General features: G+C 50.7%; 1 protein-coding gene across 15 annotated transcripts in view; it reads right to left on the bottom strand.

Moving 5' to 3' along the window:
• The window catches only part of Rim (Rab3 interacting molecule), a 64,420-nt gene that overhangs the window by 39,553 nt on the left and 2,189 nt on the right, over positions 1-22,678 (bottom strand). For 13 of the 15 annotated variants that reach the window (XR_012993796.1, XR_012993790.1, XR_012993779.1 and 10 more), the window contains exons 2-5: positions 18,423-18,624; positions 6,915-7,187; positions 6,125-6,346; positions 4,985-5,219 (exon numbers count right to left, since the gene is read on the bottom strand). Coding sequence is in view for 3 of the 15 variants with exons in the window: in XM_076324461.1 (XP_076180576.1) it covers positions 4,985-5,219; positions 6,125-6,346; positions 6,915-7,187; positions 18,423-18,624 (932 nt within the window). In the remaining 12 variants the exon portion in view is untranslated. Of the gene's footprint in view, positions 1-4,984; positions 5,220-6,124; positions 6,347-6,914; positions 7,188-10,833; positions 10,877-18,422; positions 18,625-22,678 lie in introns of those variants that run through there. The other 2 variants (XR_012993799.1, XR_012993798.1) reach the window with 2 other exon arrangements.

The raw sequence follows: 22,678 nt of genomic DNA, 5'->3' as shown, positions 1-22,678 counted from the left end.
CCGCTCGTCGCTGATCGCCGCGCTCGATCCTTTTTGCCGAGTAAAAGTTCGCTCGAACGCGACTCGCGGCTCGCGGCTCGCGTTCTTTCCTTTCTTCTCCTTGTCACGCGCCAAGATCGCTTCGATACCGGCGACGAAACGTGCGATCGACCGAACGATGCTCTGCAGATTTACCCACCGATCGATCTCCTCGAAACGATCGATCGCCCGATTCCGGGTAGAGAGCCCGAATCGATTCGAAAACCTGGACAGCGAGAGTAGCGCGGGAACGAGTACCGTGCCAATCGTCTTCATCCGAAATTCGTATCCCACGATCGGAAAAGTCAATTTTCGGTTCGCCACGCGCATTTTCGAACGGAGAAAACAATTCGTCGGGCGAACCGTTGCGTCGACGGTCGGAGTAACAATCGCCGTTTCGGAGAAAAGGAGACGGTATCCGAAACGCGATGCGCGTCGACAACGTCTCTAATAAGCGCGATCTCCGCATAGCGGCTGGCCCGACTATCCGCATCACCGCGTATGCACCAAACGCATAGCTGCACTACTGCCGGCGCGAGCGTACGCTAGCGCACGATCTCGAAACGTTTCGCGAGCTTGTGTGCGAGCTATGTCCGTGAATGCAGGGAGCAGGTGTACGGGCGAACCGGCAACGCGTCCGATTATGCAGCCGCGGTTCCAGGATACGGCCGTTCCTAACTCCGTACGTGTTTCGTAAGCCTTTAATCCGACCTCGTTGAGGTCGAACTCGAGACGCTCGAGAAAATTATTCTCCCCGATGTCGATCGGTGACTTCCGAGTGCAGCCGGGAAAATTACATCGAAAACACTCCTTTCCGAGATCACCACCTTCTACGATATTCGACCGTCTCTCCGCTCGTCCACGAATCAACCGCATCGATCCACAATCGTTTAGCGCTATCGTCGCGCGCAATTCCCAGGAGTTGCCGCTCCGATAAAACTCCTCGTGCAACATTTAGGAAGCGCTGTCCGACTGATCTTTGAACCTCGACCTCTTCATCATAATTTCAACGAATCGCCGTGGCACAGTACCGAGGAGGAAAAGTCACGATTCCGGCGCTAAGGGACTCCCGTTAATAACGAACGCTGGATTCTAAAATACGCGGCGCTGATACGCGATACTTTGTTCCACAACGCCGCGTAGCGGATACGAGAACGAAACGGATTCGAAACGCGTCGAGAAGACGGAAACGCGTAATTTCCGTAATTACGAAGAAGACCAAGACGCGACGTTGCGTTACGTTACGTTCGTCCAAAGTCCGCTGCCTCGAATTTTCTAGCCCCAGCAGCCGAGTACAATCGATTCCAAACACCGAGCGACGAGCACCGTAAACACGGTTACCGAGGAGGATCCATCGAAGGGTTAAATCGTCCGTGTGCGTGACGCACGAGCGAGCGCGTTTCTGCAAAGACTGAGCCGCCCTGTCGGAAAGTCTCGAAAAAAGAGAGACGCCGGTTTTAGCCGCCGGTACTTTCTGCTTTTCTGCTTTGCCACGGAAACCGGCCCAGAAATAGCAAAGGGGCAGATGTTTGAGCTCGCCCACGTGTTGATCGCGTGACGTCACGTCGGCCGTGTGGGCGTTACGAGCGGGAGGATCGGGAAGGGTGGTAAAAGGAGAACCACAGAGAGAGAGAGAGAGAGAGAAAGAAGGGAGGATTGGCGGAACGAAGGACGTCGAGCAAAGTAGAAAGCGGAAAATGCGAAGATAATACCAAAGGAACGTCGCCGCGTCGGAAGATACGCGAACACAGATACGGAGGATTAAAGGGAGCGATTAACCGCGTACAAACGTCGGTTCCCATTTTCCCTCGGAGAAGTAGGACCGCGATCGTCGCGATCCTAGCTCGCGAATAAAAGGGAACTCTCCTCGAGTTTCCTGGATCCCTGGCTAAACAGTCGACGACAATGGATACCGTTCGGCGCGAGTGCAAGAGAGCCCGGAGAAGATGGCTGGATACGGAAGCGTTAAACCGGAGGAACGAAAAGAACACCGACACGGATAGAGAGGTGTCGTAAAATGGATAAAAGAAAGCCGAAAAAGGAATAGAACCTTCGGCAGATACGGAAGTGGGCCAAGCCGCGTGGACAAAGAAACGACCGAAGAGAGCGAGGGAAGAGTATCGTAGCGAACCGGAAGAGACTGCGCCAACCAGCAACGAAGAACGGAAATGGAAATGAAAAACCCAAGAGTCGAGAGAAAAGGAAAGAAAAGTACACGGGTGGGCACGAGGGTGCGAACGAGAAACATAGAGCCGGAAAGGGGTAGAGTGGCAAGGGGTAGGTACACGGGTAGCGAGGGAGAGCAGCGCGAGGATACCAAGGATCGATGCAACGACGAGACCGGGAGGGCAGAGCCCGAGAATTCCCGCAGGATACCCTGCGATATGCCGCGATACACGATCGAGGGGATTCGATCGAGGATTTAACGGCCGCGAGGATGGTTGGAATGCCGATCGGGAGTCCACGCGTCTCTGCGCGAGTCGATACTCGCCGAGAGGATCGAAGAAATTTGAAGAAGACTCCACCAGCAGGGATTTCCCGGCCGATACTTTCCCCCGTGGACGAAAAAAAAGACGAGCTCGCCTCCGTGACTCGAAAGAATTTAAGACGAATCGTCGAAACGCGTCGCGTCCGAAACACGAATCGGACATCGACGACAAGACTCGCTCGGAATTAGAAAAAAGTATCCGGTGAAGCTATTTCTGTCCTTGCGTCGTCGATCCGGAGCGAAAAAACTGAATATCGCCCGGTGAAAAAGTATCGGGGGAAAGAGAGTAAATACGGACGGAGAGAGACGGATACCAGGGGGAGGTTCCTATTCCGCGCGAGCTTCTCGCCCGATGATGCGCACCTCGATGAGTCGGTTCACAGTTCGCCGATCTCGGAACTAATCAACTGTGATCGAAGCGCGTGCATATGTATTTACGTACGGTCGTGTATCCGTTCCCGAGCCGTTCTGAAATCGGCTCGAACGCGTCGCGCAAAAGCGACGAGCGACGAGCGACGGTGTCGAGTGGTCCCGTGAACACCGAGGGAACACGGGGGAACACAGGGGCAGAACGACGGGATCCAACGTCGGTAACCTAAATTTACTCATTAGCCGAGGGATAAACCCGGCTACGCCTCCCCGCGCGCCGGCGCCGGCGCCTTCGCGATAATGCAGTATCGCTTTTCATCTGCCACTCCATTCGGCCCGATCTGGCTGCGCAGGGTAGACCTACTTTCCTATTTCAAATACTTGGCTCGCGCGGACACCCTTCCCGCTCCCGCTTTGCCCGACCTAACCGGAAAAGCGTCGCGGCGTCGGGTCCATTTTCGCCACCGTTTCGCCGGATGACACCGTTCCAGGCGTCTTTCCTCGCTTTCCCCGGCAAAGAGCTCGTAAATTCTCGAATTACGTTTGTCGCCGTCCGAAACCGTACCACCGGTCTTACGCCCGGTTGGAACGAACGAGCTCTCCTCCTCGGAACGGTTGGAGCGTTAATCGCTTTGTTAACACGCGTACGCGGCGACGCGCGAACTTTTCAACACTGCACGAGCATCGTATCGGTCGATTACACTTTCCTTCGTCGGCTCGCCTGTAAATATCGCGATACAGGTGCACACGTTCTCCGTAAACCAATTATCCGCTGACACGGAAAGCCTGCGCTCTTCTCGTACAGCGAGTTTCAAGGGCAGAGCTGACCCTCCCGAGCAGCTCGACCTAACGTCTCCGTCTCGGCCGCCGATCCTCCGCAGCAGCCTCTGCCACGGTTACTCGACGGTGGATATCGCGTTTAACCGCGTCGCTGTTGAATCGTACCACTTGCCCTCGCGGGGACGTGACATTTCGAAAGAGTAACGGGCAATATTGCCGTCAGTGGCGATCAACCACCAAACCGTACCAAACCAAGTAAACCGAAACGCGCCCCTGATACGCGAGATCGAACGCCCCTTAATTAATGGATCTACAACATCGGACTCGCTGCGTCCAACTTTATTTCCTCGCGTATTTCGCGATCTTCGAAACAAGTCGGACCACTCTACGACGATTTCCTTGGCTACGACAGGGTCGAAACGGACCCAGAGTCGTACGAACCTCTTTACGGTTTCGGTGTGCCGAATTCACCACTGACGTTACGTTCGCTTATAATAAAATACGAGGTTTCTTCGTTGTCGGCGATGCGTTTTCTAACGCACTCGTTAATTTACTTACGTACGTGCATACGTGCGTACAAATTTGGCTCTCGACTATCCAGAAAGGCATTTAACCGAAAATATCGAAAAGAATGTCCCACTTGAGCTTTTTGCCGAACCTTTCCCGTCTTTGAGCAAATCGATTCGGTTCGTAAAGATTTTACCGCTGCGACGAGTCGCTTGTACGTTTCGAGGAGAGTCTCGAGCGGTTTTGTAAGGAATTTTCGTTAAATTTATCGAATACGGGCCCCTCGTCTATCGCAACCCGTTACCACGAGTAACGCGAAAGCAATTCTCAGGGGATCCGAAAAAGGAATAAAAAACGCTTTGCCCGTTTTCTAACTCAAACCGAAATGTCACTCCCACCCCCCACCCGATACCGTCGTACTCGGTATTCGTCCAAAACATTTATCCAATTGTTAATCGCAACGCGGATCTTATTCGTGGCATTACCTTTTTCAAATCTAGACCGGAACAAAAAATAATTAAATCGGTACGTTCACGGGCAAACTTGCGCGAAACGCGTCGTTGAAATTGTCTACGGGTTTGCATAAGTGAAAAACATACTTACATGTATAAATAACGTTCGGGAGAGCTTCGAAAAGAAGAGCCGTGAGGTAGAACCGACGCGAAGACGATTGATACGCGGTCGCGTTGACTGGTCGCGTATCTCAAGGTCAGATAATTAAGCTCAACCGATATTCTCGAACTCGAGATAAATTCGGCCGTTCGATGACCAACGACGGTCTACGCGAGTTTAAAACGAAATAAAGATCGAACGTGGACTCACCCTTCTCTGACTCGTCAGGCTCGTCGCTAGCACACTCAGGTGTGCTTCGTTCTTCCTCGCTGCTGCTGAAACTCCTTTGAGGTTGAAGAGCGCCCTGTCCACCCACGGGTTGTGGGGGACGCGCGCTCTGCATTTGATGCACCGAATGTTGCTGAGGAGGATGCACTACGGGTCGAGGTGGGCCGGCTTCTACCATCGGTTGACCATATGTCATTGCGAAATCCGTATTCTGATCCTGTAAACCGACACGGAGTCTAGGTTCCACAGAGAGAAAGCAGAGAAACGATACCGATAGCCACCGAGCGGAAGATTCCGAGTCGTTTTCGTGGATCGTTTCGCACGATACGTGTATCGGTTGTTTGGCGGCTGGAAAGGAGTAGAGCAAACGGTAACAAGTCGAACAAGAAAAAAGTAGATTCGTACGCGCGTTTCGTTTTACGAGGCCTGCCAGTGGACTCGTCTCGATAAGATTCCTCAGCAGAGCCGTGTCTTAGACTCGTAGACGTTCGATTTGACTGCAGCGAACGATTGCTCTGGTAGTTAGTGCGAGAGATGCCGCGACAAATGTGCAGGATTCTCTTACCCTAACTGATGATTCGATTGGAACGAGCTGATTCGATAAATGATAATGGTGATGTTAAGCGTACGATCGCTAAATCTAATTGCAGCACGAGTCGTGAAAACAATTCTACAAGATTAATTCTACGTTTGTGTCTTCGGTCGTTCGTAATCGCATTTCGGTCGTTGGAAAATTGGGAACGAGCGACCAAGATTCGACTTCTCTTCGATCGCTAATACATCGTACGGTCGGTTCATCGGGTAAGTAGTTAGAACCAGGATAAAGGGGACATCGAAAATCCCCCTTTCGTTCAGATAACTTCGTTTCACGGATCTTCCGGAAACTGCTCGTCGAGAGGCCTCTCGAGCACCGCCTACGCAAGAGTATCGCTTAGCGGCGCTCCTACGCGTTCGCAGCTCGTACCGAGCATACTTGTTGAATGTTTAATTTCCAAGTCTTTCTCTCTCTCTCTCTCTCTCCCCCTCTCTCTCTCTCTCTCTCTCTTTCTCTTGCGGTATGTGAAACATTAACGTCGTCGGATGTTCGATCGAACGAGTCGATCGAGAACCAGTCCTCCTTACCGGGTAGATCGGTCGCTGTCGCTGGTAGTTCTGCTGTTTCATAAGAGTGTCGATTTCGCCTCTGTAGAGGTTCGGATCATCCTCGGCGTAAGCGTCCGGATGCCTCGCCGGTTGCTGCGTCTGATGAGATGGCACTACGTGGGACGACGGTAGGGCTCTCGAGTGAGGCGAAACGGACATATCCACTCCGCTATCGCTCGTGGACAGCCGACACACTGGGACCTGAAATCGCGACGAGAAACTTCCATTTGTCGTACGAGAGGTCCCGGTCTGCTTCGTCGCGTGTGGGTTGCAATAGTGAGTACAAACAGTGCGAATGTTGCGTAATTGTTTCATCAGCGTGGTGGTAATATGCACTCTCGGGTGGTTGTAGCTTTGGACGATTCACTGTATCGCAAAATTGGTCGGCGATGGGATTTACGACCGGAGGGACGGTCGAGCCGCGTCGATTACTACTCTAGCGAAAACTCTCGTCGTTTCTTTCCTTTTTTCCACCCTTTTGGGTACTCTTTGTATTCGAATTCTCGCCAACTCTGCTAAATATCCATTGAATTGTCCAAAAGTACAGCGATCGGGATACGTGAGAATGAAATAGTATGAAACACGGTGACACAGAGGTACCAATGGCATCGCCTTGCTTCGACCGAATACGTTTCATACAGGAGAGCGAGGTGTTTTTGCGATTGTTTTTATTGTACATCCAGAGCAACAGTGCGTGCACGAGCGCTATTAATGACCACAGGGAAACGTCCCTGTGGTCGAACAGTTAAATGAATGAAGTAAATCGTACTTGCTCTTGCTGAGAGTACTGTCTTCTGAGCAGACTTCCGCTCCTTTGCAACAAGGGCAAATTCTCCTTCTCAGCCGCGCTGTGCGCTCTCTCGAGTTTCGGTCTTTTATCCTGAGTTTGGTCCACGAGTCCCGGAGGACCACCCACCTGCATGTCCTGCATCCATCGCAACATCGCGTTGTCCGCGGTGACGAAGTCCGACTTCGTCATCCATTGTCCGGTTTTCAACAGGAATTCTTGCTTCTTGCGACAAAGGATGCACACCCATGTCACCTGAAACCAAACAGAGAGTTCCACGATTTTGATCGCACGGTACTTTCGGGAATCGATCGTCTTATTCTAGAGAATCGTGGTGAAAGCAAAACGCTTCGTAAAATTACGACACCTCGGAGAGTTTACCAGACGTTTAAGAATTCGGAAACATCGAGGATCTTGCGATGGCAAAGACCGAAAGGTCTTTGGAATTTCTAAAATTTCAAAGGCTTCGGGGCCAATTAGACGTTCGGAGATGTTCGGGAGATTGGAATTTTCGAGAGAGCCCGGGAATCCAAAGGTTTCGGAGGCCTCGGCGACCTTCGACTCTCCGAGTTTTCGAGCTCTCGGAAATCTCGAGATCTCGGAGTCCCGGAATCGTCCAACGGCATTCAGATTTCGGATCAGAATTTCCGCTATTTCGGAGACACGGAGAATATTTAGGGTCTCGAAGTCTTCCACGACTTTAGCAGCGATATCGCGAAATCCTTAACAACGTTTGTACGTTTGCACGTTTCGACCTCAAAAGCGACGAGGACCTTTGCAGTCCCCAAAGATCTTCGAGTCTTTCGCGACATTTTTATCGGTCTCGAAACCTCGGAGATCTTGCGAATCTCGGAGAGTCCGATATTTACTCGGAAATCTCGGTAACCCGGTCGATGACTAGGCTCGTAATTCGATATTTCGATGCCGTTCGAGGCGCAATTTCGAAATATCCGTGGAACGTTCGATCGTTCCGTAACTAAAATAATCTATAACCCGGAACGGGGGTAAGAGAGAACGAGGGAAAGAGTCCTGGACCCGATCGATCCGGGTCACCACTTGTAGCGAGGATATTAATAGGAAATTATCTATAGGAAGTCGTCCAGTTAGGTAGGATGCTAATTGGAAACGTGTAAGGCAAGGTGCGAGGTTCAATTTACAGAATCTTAAGAAGACGCGTTCTATGGGCTCGCTCGGCTGGCTCGTGCGCGGCGTATTCGAAGCGACATACTTTCGGAATGGGTTTGCGAGGATAGAAACCGTGTTAAAAATACACGACGCCCAGAGGGGACAGCGAGCCGAACAACGGACAAGTTCGTCCGCGGCGTACTTTCGGCGTCAGTATTCGCGGGAAACTGGCAACTCCGGCGGTCTTGCTGCCAGGGAGAAATTGTAAAATCTCCTTTAACGAGGTCCCCGGCTCCGTGGCGGGCCATCACCTCGGGGTAAATTCTTATGCAAATCCGAGCGCGGCTCCGAGTAACGTTAAATTAAATCAAACGGACCCGCAGCCGATGCAGTGCCGTAGCAGCGAACGAAAATAACCGGCTGCCCTAGGATACGCGACTACGTCCGCGGTCACACCGGAACGTTGCGCCGCGAAAAAAAAACCACCGACCAACGAAACGTCCGATGAGGAAGAAAATAACGATCGCGAGCTCTCCCTGCCGCGCGTAACGCAACGGGAGCCTCCTAACCCAACGAAAACCGCGCGCGCCTCGCCGAGCGGAAAACCGAGATCGAGCATCTCGAACGAAAAGCGTATTCTTCGAGGCGACCATTCACCACCGCGTACAATGCACGAAAGCTAATAATTAGCGGGCCACACCGGCAGTCGAGCGTTTTGAAGGATGAATAGGCCGGCAGAATACTCCATCAAGATAAAGCGTGATGGATGGACCATTTAGAAGCAAACCATAAAACAATGCCCATACCGGTTCCCATCGATAACACTTTCCATGCCCATTCACGCGTATTATTGCGCCAACTATAATGGCGCGAGCAACGCCGCGCAAGGACACCGCGGCTCGTTTCGCCGTTGAATTACGAGCATGCTTTTGAACATCCCGCGAAATCGACGGGGATTAAAACGCGTCGTCGAGCTCTCAACGAGCCGAATCATCCAATTTATAGAAACTCCGCTCGTTCAACAGTTCCGTCTTTTTCTCCCTCTTTTTTCAACCGATTCCTCCTCCTCCTCCTCTGTCATATTTTTTCTCCACGCGTCTGTTCATACGACGACCTTCGAGAGGTTGGGACTCGCTGACAATCGGTCTATTTGATCGATAAACAGAACTCGGTCAAATTGACCGAACCCGAGGACACTCGGGGTTTACGCGAAATAAGTGGAACACGGCAGTTCGTCCCCAAGTACTTTTTTTTTTTTTCTCCCCCTGTCCCCGACGCGAGCAGCTTCCGCGGAATGTCACGCAATTACGGGAGAGGCGACAACGGCGGCGGAGGCGACGACGGTGGTGGCGGTGGCGGCGGTGGCGGCGGTGGCGGCGGCGGCGGTGGGTCCAGAGACGCCGCCTGATCGCGCGTGAATATCGCGCTGAATCGATACGCTGGTCCACGCAGCGCAGTTTACACGATTATCGTTGCCCATTATCGTTACTCGATGAATCTAACCCGGGCCCGCGAGCCAATATTCCCGCTAATCCGCGGGACGAGAACGACGCTGGAAATGAAAACGTGTTTGCCCGTATTAGGCGACCCGAATCAAGAACCACGGTAGTCGCGGTAATGGGATTCGACCGGTCCGCGAGAACCGTTCGACCTGTTTGCTCGGCGAAAAGTAATTAAGGCAATGGGAGTCGCGAGAGAGAAGAATTAAGGAATTTCTCCAACGAGGAGAAAAACGAGGACAACGATACTCCAACGGAAAGGATTTCGCTTTTACGTCCTTGTACTTGTTAGCCACGCTCCGGAACCGTTACCTACGTCCTTTTAACATCGATATAGTTTTTAATGCAAGTAGAAACGTGATCGAACTCAAGGTCGTCGTGTACAGCTGGTCAAGTTTCATCGTCAACGGTACTCGAGTTCTTTACCCACGCTAGATATTTCTCTCTCGACAAGAATTCTTCCAAAAATTGATCAGCGTACGCGCAATAACTTGAAAACAATTGGCGCTATGGATTTACAGTACGCGATACGAGCGACGCAAACTTGACACTCGCGACGATCTAAAACGTATCGCCGAACCATCTCGAAAGAAACGTTTGACCCGTCTCTTTCCCAAAACGCGATTAAACGAACGAGAGAAGAGTTACGAAACGTTTTCGAAAAAGAGAGTACCCGGGCTACGATTCACCGGACGAATAGGAATTCTTTTGGCCTGTTTCGAAGAACATTCGCCGAGAGTCCCGTTATTGTTACGTTAAATTCGCATCGAGCTCGTAACGATAAATACCAGCTGAAAAATGCGGGACGCGCGGGTGATCAATGATTTCCGCGAAGGCATCGAGAATTTTGCGCGAAATAACGTAATTACGCCTGCAGCCGGTGTCGTGTTACGCAAAAACCTGTAACGACAGCCTTAACAGACCGAGAGCTTGTTACATAAATAATACTTTAATGTACTTTTCGTCCGACTGCAGAGGTTGACGCTCGGATATTCGTGCTCGCGTGCCAGGAGGGTGAAAGGGAGATCCGTGACACGAGAAGGGTGTGTCTTTTCGATAAAAAGAAAACCCCCTCGTCGGTGAAATTCCAGGAGAGGTTGTAAACTTTTGGAAATTAAAAAACAGGAAAATTTCTTTCGCGTATCGGCGGCAAGGCGCGATAAGAACGGTCGAGGCTCTGTGACATCAAAGTCAGCAATCCGATGGAATTTCGTTCCCAGGAAACCGAGCGTCCCAGTTTTTAAACAGCGAACCAGCGAACGAGAATTGATTTTTACCTTCTTGCTCGCGCAGTTTAGCGGGTGAATAGATTCTCGCGAAGAGAACGTTCCTTCCGTAAAAGGCTTTCCAAATCTTCGTTTCGAGGGAACGCAATTATTTCTCTTGCCACAACATAATTCGGCGCACAAAGCGCACCGGGGCTCCGTGAGCGAAGAAAATCGCTAAAAATATCCAGCACTTGTAGACCGTCGAGTGTTTTCGCGCGATTCGAGAGCTTTCATCGCGAAGCTTCGCAGCCGTTCAATCACGAGATTACAGACGACGACGACGACGACGACGACGACGATGACGACGACGACGGGAATCAGGGACGCCGAGATCCGGAAAAAAAAGCAACGAGCGCAACGAACAAACGAACCCCCGGAGTGCGCGGACACTCCTCGAGTTAGCGAACCTCGACACGACTCGCGCTCGTGCGCGAGTTCGCCCCGCGAACGGTGAAACCGACAGAGCCGTGCACAAAAAGGAGCTCTTTTTCCGAGGGACTTGTAACACCGACCGTACCTCGTTGCAGACTGCCAGCTCGTCCGCGGAACAGAGAGTGCACCGAACAGTAAAGGAAAGAGAAAGGGTGTATAGGTGGCAAAAAAAAAAAAGAGAAGAAAGAACCAGAGGACGGAGGGAGGCGGTCGGTAGAAAGGAGAAGAGCGAGAAACGAAGCAGGAAAGATAGGTGGAGGCAGGGGGAACCTGAAGAGCACTTCGTCGAGTTGCCTAGGTAGCAATATGTCAAGAGCTCAACCCCTTTCCACCACCCTCGCTCATCCCCGAGCCAGCAGCACCCTTTTCGCCCACCCACCGAACATTCCGTACGTACGTACGTGTGCGCTATTTTCCCGAACCTAAAAACAGAGAAACGCTCGTGGTGACGGTAGTGGGGAGGGATGGCCCTCGACTCCGTCTCACCCTCTCCTTTAACGGCCGACCAAGGGAGGTGGTCCAGGAAAACGAGAACACGGCGCTGCGTGTTCGCCCGTAACGTAAATGATCATTAGTTTGCCGGCTCGGAGCGAGTTGTCGGTGATTTGCATTAATTAATTTGAGGCCAATTAATTCAGATTACTTTATCACGGGGCCTATGTACGCAGCCTGTGTCAACGCAGCGGACGGCGTCGCCGGTCGAGACCAGACAATGACGACGACGAGAAGGAGGACGACGACGACGACGACGACTACGACAACGACTACGACGACGACTACGACGACGACGACGACGACGACGGCACAGACATCGGCATGGACGTTGACATCTCGTTGCCTCGAGCACGGAAGCCAGGATCGATACGCTCGTTCAAACCAATCCGATAATTCGCCACGCCGCCAATAACACGATTCTACCGTCCCTGACGCTCACGACGAATTATCCGAGAAGGATATTTTTCGATCGTTGAATATTCCTCGATCCGTATCGTCGACCGCCGTCCAGAAGAATCTTCAACATCGAGGCTCCCGAGACGCCGATAACTTTGGAATTTTGCAACTATTCGTCGTCGATAAACGCATAATTGATCGAAACACTTCTCAAAGGTCGTAACGATCGCGGTGCTCGAGTCGTAACCTCTTAATTCGTAACGAGACGGGCACGGTATCGTCAAACGCGAGAACGCGATCTCTGAAATAGCAAAGAAACAACGACCATCGAATTCCGAAGAATATTTCCAAGGGAAGGAAGGAGGAGCAGCACAGTGGACAAGAGTTTCGGTTCGCAGACGTTAAAGTCTGCGCGCCGAGTGGCGTGAGTGCTCAGACGACCCTTCGAGCCAACTAGCACCCACACGGTTCTACAGGCGCGTCGCATTGAGACTCTTTTGAAGTCTAACTTAAAATCATGCTTAGCCGCGATACCGACGAATCGACGAGCCAGAGAGGGGTGTTCGCACCGGGTCTTTGAAACAATTTACTCGGACCGGGAAAACTTTATCGCGTTGGAACGAAACGAAATAATTGGAAACAACCTTGTTCCCTGTTGACGGGATTCGGGAAGAAAAGTTCGAATTGATTGCAAAATTTTTGAAATAGCTGCGATTCTACGTTGTAAATCGTTGAGCCGAAACAGATCTCGATATCGTTAACAAACGAGTCGCTGATATTTGATTCTATACAAAAGAAGTTCGTGGGCGTATACGCCTACGTAAATGGTTAATTATCGTGCAAAAGCTTCGTGATCGCTCGGTCCTATTCACGGTGGTTTATGTCTCTGAACGACTTCGACCTTTTCGCTTCTCGATTTTTCGGTCGACGGAGGGCCACGGATCCGCGCGCATTACCGTCACGAGCGCGAACTTTCCCGTCCGAACTTTTCAGCTGTCCTACATACACAGGAAGATTCCGACTGCCGGCTGGGCCAAGGGGAAAATGCCGGTCGAGGAACGACAGATGCCTTTGGCGAGCCAAAGTAGGAACAACTTGAGCAACTTTCGACCAACGGAGGCTTATTTATGCGAAACGCAGCCACCGCGACTCGTTATGGGAATCGCGCGAGTACGAGTTTGATCATCCTCGTGCCCGCGAGCCGACTTACGCGGAACGTTATCCCAAGACGAGGCGAATCTTGTGTGGTAAAATGCATCGAACATCGTTGTGTCGATGCCTTCGTCGAGACATACGATGAAAAAAAATAATCTCGAAAACGACCAGAGTGTGGCTGAAAAACTTTGCGAAGAATGCGAATGGTTATAAATTTGTTCAACGTCGGAGGATTTCGACGACGAATAATCGATTCGTGGGCAGGCGAAACAGGGAGGAATGCTGTATCGGAACGAAGGATACTTTCTCGGAAAACGTTCGATCAGAATTACCGTCAGTCTCTGCTCCTCTGACATAAATACCAGAGGTACACGTATGCATTCGGCCGTACACGAGCGCACAATGGATCGGCACACAGCCTTGGTCCAAGGCGGCCGCGTCCCCACGGACCTCTGCAGCTATTTACCTCCGCGTGCTTGGCTGGCTTTCGGACCTTCGGCAATTTCGGGACGGCGAGTCGTTAATCGAAAATCGCTATAATTCGATGGACAACGCGAACTATGCCGACGTGGCATCGGTGACGCGCGCAATCTCCAGCGAGAACAACGATAGTCGCGATTCTGGGGATAGTTGGTTTCGTCGAAACGCGAAACACGGCCCGGACTTGTCTCGGTCCTTTGCGTACACTTTGGCGATCGGATTACGGATCAAAGAACGGTAGCTCGAACCGTCGGTCGAGGAACCGCTCGAGATCGATCTCGATCGGCATCGATCGCCGAGTAACCGTGGTAAACGAATTTGAACGGTTCCGCGTTAATTCCATCGTCGGACGTCGGTACGTTTCGCTTTCTCTTTCGCGTGGCAACTCTTCCAGCCACGCTTGTACCCACTTCAAAGACACTGGTTCCCCTCAATCGGGCGGCCCCGGCACGCCAAACACGAGTCAACCGCGTTGAAACGAGGAACAACGTAAATTTGCCGGCCACCTTGTATTCCGTTCTCCCTCGGCCCCCGCGCCCTGTACTCCGCTGGCCTATCATGGACTGTAACCCTCCCTACGAAACTTAGATCAATATGTTGCGTCACGTTCTCCCTTCCTCCCTCCCACCCCGTCCCTCCCCCTCCTCGTTACCCCTTCACACGCCACCCGGCATTCAACCACGGCCACCCACACCTTCGTCCACCCCGCGCTTCATTCCTGACCCCGTCCCCCCGTTCCCCGTTCCCCGCTGGAGGGTCCCCGCTCCCCTGGCCACTACACGCTAGGGTGACGTCACGCAGGGACGCGCCCCATTCATAGGCTCCCACGCAGCGAGCCTAAACCGTGGCGACGAAAAGGGAAAAAAAGAAGCAAGACGAAGACAAAGGCAGCTGTGTAAACGCGGATGACCGCGGCTCGCCGACCGGAAACGAACAGGGTGAAAGTGGTGCGCTCGCGGGGGTTCCTTCGGGCCCTGAGATTTCACGAATCGAGGAACCCCCGACGACGATCGAACCGGAGCGCGAACCGGAGCGCGAGGCGTCGCGAGGCGGCGCACCGCGCGACCAGCGTAATTCGACGAAGACGGTATCGCATCGCGAGTTGATCTCCTCCAGCGAGGAGAAACGTACGAGCGTTCCGCTCGGATCGATGATGTCGTAACGCGCGCCGTGACGTTTATCATCGTACTTGCGTGTGGCCATGGAGGAGGGGGAGCGGGCAGGGACAGAGGGAGGGAGGAACGGAGGGACGAAGGGAGAGTGAGAGGGAGGGAGGGAGCTAGTGTGGGAGTACGTGCGCGGGACGTACCACTACGATCAGCGCGCGCGTGTGCGAGCTTGTGTTCGAGCACCGCTGTGTGTAGACGAATGTGTGTTCCGTTTCATCGCTCGGTGTATTTTCGGGCATATTAAATGAGATGTTTGAACACTGGTTCGAGCGGGTTTTGCAGACTCGTAGGTTATTGAAATCGTCGAGGGCGAATTTTACGACGGTTCATATTTTCAGAGAATTTTTTCAGGACGAAATTTCGAAATGCGCACCGATCGAAATTACATCGGCCGACCACGGAGAAACGAAATATTTCCAAAGGTATCGCGAATAATTGTTATCCCTCGTTCGCTCTTTTCGAGGAATACGTGGCTCGGGAAACTACGAAGCAACTACCGGCCCACTTTAACCAACTGCACGGCCAACCTCCATTTCTTAAGCCACGCGAAAGTACGACGAAAACCAATAAACTTACAGGAAGTTGTAAGCCGAAGTTCCGCGCGTCTGCTTCCATTATTATACCGCCACTTGCTGGCTGGAATACGCGCGTGCATTCTCTATACGTATTCTCGGCGCTCTTATTTCTCGATTACAGATACATACCGCTTTCGAAAACGAAGTTAAATTGCCCTTCTTCCTTCGATCGGTGAGCACGTTCCAAAACTCGACGAAATCTAACCGATACGCGTATCCGACCGTTACGTGGACGTTTCGTTTCTTTTTCTTTCTTCGTTTCGTTTACTTTTTACCGCATCGATGGGCTACTTAACGTCGATAAATGCATTACCACTTTAAATAGCTATCGCCGACTATTGACCCACAATATTCGATATAGCCTGGAAACGAACCGTGAAAGCACGAGGCGGACCTCGTTTATAAAATCCGTAAGAATTTAACGGCGATCCTCCTTGAACTCGCCGAACCTCCGCGAACCCTCTACACGTTCCCGATAGATTCTTTCTCTTGAAGCTCGACGATCGAAAACTGGCCGTCCCTTGCGGGAAAAAGAAGCTGAATTACAAGCCGAACGAATGTTTAGCGATCGATCGTTCGCCGAATCAACGACATCGGCTCGAACGGACACGCCACGTTCCGAGATCAAGTGTTCGAAATAAAAAGCTCGAATGCTCCGGAACGCGAGCCGTAGGCACTATTTCATTCCCATTGATGAAAACCCTATCGAAATTGCGCGATCGACCTGGGAAATATCGGTGTATAAATGGAAAACGTATTCGCTGGCCGGCTATTTAGCGACGGCATTACTCCCACGGACGCAATGTACACGCGCCCGCGATAAGGGTTAATTGCTGTAGCGGGGAAAGGGGAAGGCCAGAGGGCTCGCTATAGGTCAATTATTTCCACGTATTTCAGGCGTGCGCGACGATGCGCGGGCTGGTTGCCGTCTTTTACGAGACCGCTGCCCTTAATTGTTTCCAGGAAGCTGACATTTCCCAGCAGCGATCGGTCGCGCTTTTAATCGCTCGCATCGTCGCGACGGCGTTTCGTAATCTCTCGACGAGAATAAATGGAATCCCTTGAATCGTGATAAATCGCGGTCCTGTTGATTCAATTTTCCGTGAATTTTGCACCGGGATCTCTCCGAGTCGCCCGATCCTCGACAACGCGAAACAAGAACTCCGTTCCGACATTGACCGAGCTCGTACTGCCCGTATCGGGCCGCTCTAGAAATTCTTGCAGATTTCTTGTCGCGAGAGTAAACCTCAAAACGTACGCGTTACTCTTGCCGTTTCTATCCACGCGAGACGGTGTCTCTTTAGACTCGATGAACTTGTCGAAAACAATCGAATTCGGGCAATCCTTCGATAGCTTCGTTTTCTCGTACGCGATGAATAACGGATTTAGAATAAGGCTGTTACTCTTTTCGAAGAAGTTGAACTCGAAGTAACGCTAACATTTACCAACGTTCAATGTGTTTCCAGAAACGTCGTTGCAAACGCATACGAGAGTCGTATCGTCCAATGTTGCGGAGAAATTTGAAATTGGACAAGCTCGTATTTCACAGTCGCTTTAAAAGCGCGGTTCTTAATTTCGGCGTTAAAAATAGACCGAAAAAGTATGTCGATAGCACCCCTCTGCTTATCTGCATCATTGCGAAAGATATAATTCTATTTATGAGTCACGCCGTTCCCGTTGTCATTCTATTTAGAGGGCCAAGATTGTGTAACTCGACGGCGAATATAGTTCACTTAAATATATAGTGACAGGCGCTGAGATAATAGTTTGAAGAAGTCGGCAATCGTAGCCCCGTTTCCGTTCCTCCGAGCTCGAAGATTCCCACCGAGATCCCATTGATCAGAGTTATCAGTACGGTCGAGCCAGTGACTCTGCTTTTCGGGTCGGTTTTCACTCCATGAAAACATTGATTTGCATTGCCCGTGGCGGACCTTCGCGTGCACGATCAACGATCTAGTTTATCGATCGGCCGACGTATCTCGTTAACCCGTGGCCTGGCCGTTTTCCCGAACTTAAACGAATAGCGCCTCTCGATTCGCGAGAGTTACTCCCGATGATTCGACATCTGGTACGACTAAAAGTTAAACGCTCCGATCGATTAATTATTCAATTTCTCGTTCGTTTACCCAACGACCCCCGTTTTCGATCGTATCGTAACATTCGTGTATCGGTATTCGCATTTTTCGTAAAGCGAAACCCGTTAATTCGTCCGTGCTAAATTCTACCTACACGTACATGTGCGTTGGACGTTACAAAATTAACCGGTCTACGGATCAGATATACTTATGCGACGTAAATTTATCCGGTTCCTCTACCACCGTGAAAAGACTGATCCCCGAATTGTCACAAGGGCGAAACGTTTCCGTTCTTCGCGCACCGCGAATGCACCGTCATAAAGGATTCCCTTTGATCCCTTCGTTTAGGTAATGAATCTTTTTTGTTCGCAATCCTGACCGGTGTGACGACAAATAAACTTCGTGATCCTTCAAAGTGCGAATGTTCGCTAAATTTAAGTGGCTTTCGTAATTAAAAGAAAAATAGCGGATTATCGAGCGTCTTCCGTGGACGGCTCGCTAACTGTTAAACGAACTGAATCTCTCACGGATATTCTTAGATCGGGAGGTTTCGGAATTTTGTAAATAATAAGGATCATCGACCCCCGATCGTTCGTGAGAAAATCCGATGGTTTCTTCGTCGAAAGTGGAGAAGCTCGAAGAATCGACGCGTTAAGGGGTTAAAAGAGCGACACGGGGTAATTTCCAGCCCATCGTACCGTACCGGAGGGTTAAACGCAACGAGGTTAACAAAAACAGCGGGAATTGGAGCGCGCAGTGTACGAGTCGCGATTTCTCCGGACGATATATCTTCCCGCTTCTTTTCCGAATCTCGCCCCTACCTTGCTCGACCGTAGATTGACCTTTCCACCGCAGCGTGCGCAGCACAGGATGCCGCAGTATTTGCAGATGTGGCCGTCTCTGCCGAACATGGTTGTCAGGCATAAGTTACACATGATGTCCAACTTCACTCCTGCCTTCTTGCGCTTCTCCGCGTAGGCCCGTATCGTTTCCTCGAGGATCCTCAACTCCTCCTGCTTTAGCCTGTGAACAACAACGCCGGAGAAAATTATTTGCGACGAAATAAACGAGGAAAAGTTTCACGACGTCCGGGAAGCCCACCTTCCCGATATTTCGACTAATAAACCAATCCCCTCGCGTGGCTCCCCGCCCGTATCCGGTGGTTTCGAGCCGTTTCGAATAACTGCGAGCATCGTTCAAAATTGCCGAGGCGACGCTTTATCGAACCGTGTCGTTTTTATCGAGAGATCGGTGCAACGAAAATCTGAAGCTAAATTGAGACTCGCGACAACTTTTACGGAAGTCGAAACGTCCCAATTGTAGGCAACGGTAGTTGTATCGGTATTTGAACGGATAAACGATGCGATTCCTTGCTCGCTTGGAAAATAACGTTTGCAAACGTTCCTACAAATGAATCTAATATCTTAAATGTTCGTGTCTTTTTTTCTTTCTCCTTTTTTTTAACGCGAGTAACACCAGAACCGATTCGGGTCTTTAACGCCAAAGTGGACCGTTTGACCAGCCTCGGGTTTCGATTGCTAACATCTATCGTAAAAATTTCGTTTGTCCACGAGCCGAGATATTTCCACAAATTACATCCCAGTGCCACGTTCCATTTTTATCCGTCCTCTGGTATGATTTCATTTAAGCACAGCTACTTAATTCCAACTTAGTTGTAACTGATTTAGATGAAAATCGTCCCGATTTCGATTTCTAAATATATTATAAAGGGTGAAATTTTGAACAACTTTTTCGCCTGGCAACATTTCCGGTCGACACTAGTTCTCGAGATATTAACAATATTATTTTTGCACTATTCCATTGAATTCAGTCCATACGGCAGCGTATGTGTCAGCAGGCACTAACGCTTGCCTGTTACATATTTCAGATACATTGTCTGTATCCGAACCTAATGATCAAATTTAATTTTTCTTCGCGCATTACTCAAGCTGACGCGGTGACACCCGCTTGACGGCTCGACGAGAGAAAAACTAGCCCAACCCTTAACCGTTTCGTAAAGACTAAATTACTATACCAACTGGCCTGTTAAAATTCTATAATCAGTATTATCAGTATATTAAAATCTATTAGTACTATGGTCTATGAAACTCTTTAGGGTGGGACTAGTTTTTCTCTAGTCTACGCCAGCTCGGATAATGCGTTAAAAAAAATTAATCTGCCACGGACGCGTACGTATAGGTATGTTCAATGGATCGGTGCGAAAGGGATTTTGCTAATATCTCGAGAACTTAAAGCCGATCGGAAATTTTTCCGAAGAAAAAAGTCGTTGAAAATTTCACCCCGTATAACTTAGATGAAAATCATCGAAATTGGGGAGAGGGTAGGTAATCGGGAACTCGTTGTACCACGATACCTTCGAGCAACTGGCGTTCGTCTGATTTCCGGTACAGTTTTCTTCGTGATTCGAGTTCCATTGAACATCTGAGAAACGCGAATTATCGATTGTATTTCGAGAAGCAAAAATGGCCGTATTTCTCGCGGAGAAAGGGAGGGGTGGAAAGGGACTCGATAAAGTTCGATAAAACGTCACGTTCACCGGTACGGAATTCTCGGGCTCTGTGCGAACGCACTCGAGTCTCTGATTATCGCGTATTGAAAATTAGTCTCCGTCGACGTTGCAGCCTCTGTATTTACGCGCTGTAAAAACGCGAACGCGTACAAAGTCTCGACGGTTGGTTAGAGCGTGGAAGATAACAGGTGGGAAGAAAACTTCGTTTCGATCGGTGTAATCGGTACAGCGTGGAGTAGCGGCGACAAAACGGACATTTTGCGTTTCGATTCTCGTAACGGGAGGCTGAATCGATCGGTCGATTTTCGAGGGAAGAAATTCGAACGAAACGGGAGCGTCTCCGCGAAGAAGGCGTCGCACTTTAACGCCGGGGAAAGTCAATTTATCGTCGAGGTAATTGAACTGGAATGGAATTTAACCAATGTCACCGATCTATTCAGACCGTCGTTGGCTCGGAATCTTTCCGCCTCTTTTACGTCTTATGGTGTAACTTGTCCGTCACGCGTTTGCACGTAAATTCTCGCACCTACGTGCGTGCGAGCTGGTAATCGCTCCGCGTAACTTCCCCTTCCCTAAGTCGATTCGTCGCAGAAATTAAAGAAACTCGAACGAGTTTTCGCCGCCTTGTATCATCGCCAGCTGCATAAAGCACGTTGCCAATTCAGGAATCCGAGAGAGCTTCCACCAAGGGAGCCTCGTAAACAATGTTAACCAACGTAATCACAAGGGATGGACACCGCCAGCTGGTCCAGGTACGAACGATTTCTAAGCCAAGTAGGTTAGCGCCATTGTACGCGGGAGCGAGAGAAATGCAGAAACACTTGGCACGGGGTTAGAGCGTTTCAGCCGGAAGTCTCGGTCTCTAGGTCGCGTGTACGGAACTTCCACGTTGCAATCGAAGGGTTGTTGGCACGGTCGAGTTCGAACTTGGATCACCAAAACAGTAGGGAAGACAAGAACGCGGTGAATTTTTTACTTTTGATCGCAACCCATCGGGTCACCCTACGAGCAACGCGAATTTTCTTTTACACGGGGTCGCTCGAGACGGGTGATACGATCGGATAGGGGAGGATTCCTCGCGTAAAAGTAATACTTTGCAGTGGAACTAGAAAAGTAGGGTCGGGCCATCGATTTCGTCCAATATTAACGGATAACGTTTCGTTAACTTTACGCGCTCATTCTCGTTCCCGATCGCTTTGTACCATACCGCGCGGTACGAGACGATCGCGACGAAATCACTGCCGTTTCGAGAGGAATTTCGTAGGAAAAACGATCTCGATACGAGGAAAATAGAAATTAACCGGTCGAGGGCTCAATCGTAATTGTCCGGAAGCTTTCGCGCGTCGGCGTACATGCTCGCGAATTCTGCCAAATTGGTTATAGGACCTCTCCGCTTTCCCGGTCCGCTTAAAACGTAAACAGAATCTACGTCCGTATGATATTCATCAGCGGATTCGAGGGAGTTTGCAGCGGAAATTAGCATCGAAGAGTCGCAAAGCGGTAACCTAAATCTTGAGTTTGTCGATCGGGACAAAGGTTGCGGCGGCATGTCGCGCAAAGTACACCGTGTCCGCCTACGTTCCTCTAATTACTTTACCGATAATCGTGCGAGTCGGGCGCACGCAACGGCGATCGCCGCGGAGCTCGAGCCGACTCGAGGGGTGGCTATCCGCACGCGAAAAAAAAATATCTCTCCGTGACAAAAGGGGAGATCAAAAGCGGAGAACCGAGCGGAGAAATGTAGGTTACTTAACGAACGCCACCGTGGTTCGCGCTCGCGCCCGAGCGCGACTTTTCTGTCCCGCAAAATCCGGCCAGGCTGGCGCAACACTTTTCACGCGAACCGCATCGCTATGGAAGAAGAATTTTCGTTCGCGATGCGTCGAAATTGCCGAGAACCTGCCATTTTCCACACACCCGCGCGGAACTGCGTCGCGAGTTGTGCAACTTTTATCGTTTATGCTGGAATAATTGATTACCCCGAGGGAGTAAACGTTGTTCGATAAGGGTTCGAAAGGTGATCTCCTCGCGCAGAGGGTGCAACGTGATTCGCGATCGAAAACGGAGGTCAGCTCGTTTTCGAGAAAGTCGAATTTGAACATTTGTCGCGTATCCGCGCCCCGACGTATCCTTGACGGTGAGTTGATCGAAGTACCGTAACAGATTTCGCGAATCGTCGAAAGCGTTTTCCTCGATCCGGTTATTTTCAACGAGAGCATTTCGGAGGGTTGCGTCTGATCGAGGAGAATTGCCGTCTCCTTCGTTGTATCGGGAATCGCGACGTACTTTGTACAGAAGGAGCAACGGAGCGCGAGAAAAATTCGTATCGATAGTGCAGCCGCGTTCGCGCGACCACGCTGGGGTTGGTAAAACCGAGTGCGCGTTAACGGCGCGATACATCGAAACGAAGAGCATAAGATTCTCGAAATATCGACGCGCGCGTTCTTTCGCGTCCGTCGTTGCGAATCACGGAAAGGATCGTCCTCGATACCAAACTGCCCAAACGAGAGAAACCGTACGGGACGCGATCTTCCCAATTTGAATCGT

This window comes from Ptiloglossa arizonensis, chromosome 1, assembly GCF_051014685.1.
Source record: "Ptiloglossa arizonensis isolate GNS036 chromosome 1, iyPtiAriz1_principal, whole genome shotgun sequence".
NCBI lineage: Eukaryota > Metazoa > Arthropoda > Insecta > Hymenoptera > Colletidae > Ptiloglossa > Ptiloglossa arizonensis.
The sequence above is the reverse complement of the archived record's forward strand: the minus strand, read 5'-3'. Positions and strand labels throughout refer to the sequence as shown.